Below are 3484 nucleotides of genomic sequence, written 5' to 3'. Positions count from 1 at the left end.
GCAAAGGTTTAAGCTCCAAGACAGGTGCCTGCAAAACAGATGGAACCAAAGTAGCAGACATAGATTCTGTAGCTTCCACATGGACAAGTAAATCAGATTGATGTATGATGTCTGCAGCAATTGGGTTATTGCAATCCGATTCTACAACATTTGGATCAACAGAAATATGCAGAAACTCATCAATATTAAGAATCAGTGCATGTATGACAACTGTATGATTCTATCAAAGATATAGAATCAAAATCATTAATAAAATCAGAGATATGTTCATTAGTTAACTCATCAAGTAAATCAATATAAAATACAGAATGGTCCTCAGTTATGAAAAATATTTAGAAATGCAAAAACACGTTTTGATGACAATCTTGAATCAAAATAATATTGTGAAGCCAATGGCACAATCAGAATTCGATTCCGAGTTATGGTACTCAAAAACACGTTTTTGGGCCGAATGAGGGCGAATTTGGGCCCTACAGCAGCTCAAAAACTTTCCATCACATAAAATTACGAAACTTTACCATAAAATAGGAATTCATAAAACAAGATTAAAACTCAACTACGGTTTAGCCTAAATCAATACTGATTAATTTCTAAAATTAATTGTTGGTAACATAAATAATTAATAAACATACACAAAAAAACTCACGGTGTTACAATCCTCCCTCACTTATAAGATTTCAGTCCTTGAAATTTAAGCATACCTCTTAAGAAAATAGATAGGGTTATGACTGTTTTATGGCATCCTCGACCTCCCAAGTCGCATCTTCTTTGTTTGCTTGGCTCTAGATCACCTTAACTAGGCCAATCGCCTTGTCTCGCAACATCTTCACACTCCGATCAGCAATCCTCGAGGGTATAGGTTCAAAAGTGAGATTATCCTTTGGCTGGATGGAATCGGGTTTGATGATGTGCGACGGGTCACTAATATATTTTATAATTTGAGACACATGGAAGACATTATGTAGATTCGACAATAAAGATGGCAAGACTATTTGGTAAGCTACTGGTCCTACTTTTCTAAGGATTTGGTATGATCCCATGAACTTAAGGGTAAGCTTACAGGCTTTAAGCACTCTGCCAATACTAGTTGTCAGAACCACCCTCATGAAGACATGATCACCCTCTTCAAAAGTGTGAGGGTTCCTCCTCTTCTCATAGTAGCTATTCTCCCTACTCTAAGTTGTCTTCATGTTCTTTCTTATCATTCAGATCTTCTCCGTCGTTTGATGAACCACATTGGGTCTTAATATCAGGTTCTCTCCCGCTTCAAACCAACACAACAATGTTCTACACTTCCTGCCGTAAAGAGCTTCATAGGGCACCATGTCAATACTCAAATGATAAATGTTGTTGTAGGTGAACTCTATCAAATGCAAGTAGTCCGCCCAACTTGCAGAGTGTTCCAACACACATGCTCTCAATAGGTCTTCTAAAGATTGAATAGTCCATTCAGATTGGCCATCCGTCTGCGGGTGGTAAGTTAAACTCATACTCAATTTGGTACCTAAGGCTGTTTGCAAACTATTCCACAACTTCGAAGTGAAACGCGAGTCTCTATCTGAGATGATATTTGTAAGATACCATGCAATCAGACAATCTCTTTGATTTAAAAATTCGCTAGCCTTTCCAAGGTGTATTTCATATTGATTGGTATAAAGTGAGCTATCTTCATCAAACGATCCACTATCACCCAAACTGCATCATAACCTTTTGGAGTCCGAGGAAATCCGCTCCCAAAATCCACTGCAATGCTATCTCGTTTCCAAACGGGGATATCCAAAGGTTGAAGTTCTCCTCCCAGTCGCTTGTGCTTTATCTTTGCCTTCTCACATGTTAAGCAGCGCGAGACATACTCTACTACTTCTTTCCTCATATTGGACCACCAGAACATCTTCTTCAAGTCTTCCTACATCTTGGTAGTTCTAGGATGAATACTTAGTTTTCTCTTATGGGTTTCATCCAAGATTACCATTTCAAATCAGGGTTTCTTGGCACACAGGCTCTGTTCTTGCATCTTAACACTGCATCGGTTCCTTCTTGAAATCTTGAGGCATTTTCTTCAACCAACAAGGTTCTCTTCTCTTGCAGTTCTGGATCAGAACTTTGCAAACCTTTTATTTGTTCGAGAAATTCATTTATTACTATAAGCATACCTAAAGTCAAACTCTTAGGTTTTACTTGCATCGTGAGGCTTAAATTCCTGAAATCCTCAATCAATTTCACCTCCTTGACCATCATGGTTGACATATGCAGGAACTTTATACTCACGACATTAACCACCACTTTAGCTTTCCCAGGGTGGTACTGGCGATCAAAGTCGTAGTCCTTGAGGAATTCAATCCATCGTCTCTGCCTCATGTTCAACTCCTATTGGTCGAACAAATACTTCAAGCTTTTGTGATCACTGAAAAATTCAAATCTTACACCATAGAGGTGATGTCTCTAGATCTTGAGAGCAAATGTGATTGCAACCAACTCCAAGTCGTGCGTCAGATAATTCTGCTATTGTGTCTTTACTGGTCTTGAAGCATAAGCTACCACCTTTTTCTGTTGCATCAACACGCAACCCAGGTCTTGTTTAGATGCATCACAGTACATGTTGTAGTTTTCCTTCGGGTCTGGTAGAATCAACACATGTGTTGTAGTCAATCTTTTCTTCAATTCTTGAAAGTTTTCCTCACACTTCGTCGTCCAGACGAAATTCTTGTCTTTCCTTGTTAACGTAGTTAGTGGCAACACCAACTTCAAAAACCCTTCAATGAACCTCCGATAGTATCCTGCTACATCGAGGAAGCTTCTAATCTCTGTTACGGATTTTGGAGAATTCCATTCCATCACCGTTCCTACTTTAGCATGGTCTAAACCAATTCCTTCGCTTGATATCACATGCCCGAGAAAAATCACTGATTCTAACAAAAATTCGCATTTCGAAATTTTGGCATAGAGTTGGTTGTCCTTTAACATCTGTAACACTATTCTCAAATGCTTCGCATGTTCCTCCTGATCTTTCGAATAAATTAGGATATCATCGATAAATACGACCACAAATGTGTTGAGGTATGGATGAAAAATCCAGTTCATGTAATCCATGAATTAGTTACACCAAATGGCATAATGAGATATTCGTAATGACCATATCGCGTCCAAAATGCAGTTTTCGGAATATCCTCTTACTTCACGCGTATTTCGTGGTACCTAGATCTAGGATTGATCTTTGAAAACGCGATAGCTCCTCTCAGTTGATCCATCAAATCGTCAATTCTTGGCTATGGATACTTGTTCTTGATGATGACTTTGTTCAACTTTCGGTAGTCAATACATAGCCGCATACGGCTATCCTTCTTCTTTACGAATAATACTGGAGCACCCCATGGTGAAACACTCGACCTGACAAACTATTTCTGAAGTAAGTCTTCCAGTTGCTACTTCAACTCTGTTAACTCCAACGGTGCCATCCTATAGGGAGCTGTAGAGATCGATCCAG

At 39.0% G+C, this 3484-nt stretch overlaps 1 protein-coding gene across 1 annotated transcript; it reads right to left on the bottom strand.

Moving 5' to 3' along the window:
• Positions 2503 to 2964, bottom strand: LOC109359891 (uncharacterized mitochondrial protein AtMg00860-like). Its single transcript, XM_019604584.1, has one exon. It carries the CDS (start codon positions 2962 to 2964, stop codon positions 2503 to 2505), a length of 462 nt encoding a protein of 153 aa, XP_019460129.1.

This window comes from Lupinus angustifolius, chromosome LG11 (assembly GCF_001865875.1).
Source record: "Lupinus angustifolius cultivar Tanjil chromosome LG11, LupAngTanjil_v1.0, whole genome shotgun sequence".
NCBI lineage: Eukaryota > Viridiplantae > Streptophyta > Magnoliopsida > Fabales > Fabaceae > Lupinus > Lupinus angustifolius.
The sequence above is the reverse complement of the archived record's forward strand: the minus strand, read 5'-3'. Positions and strand labels throughout refer to the sequence as shown.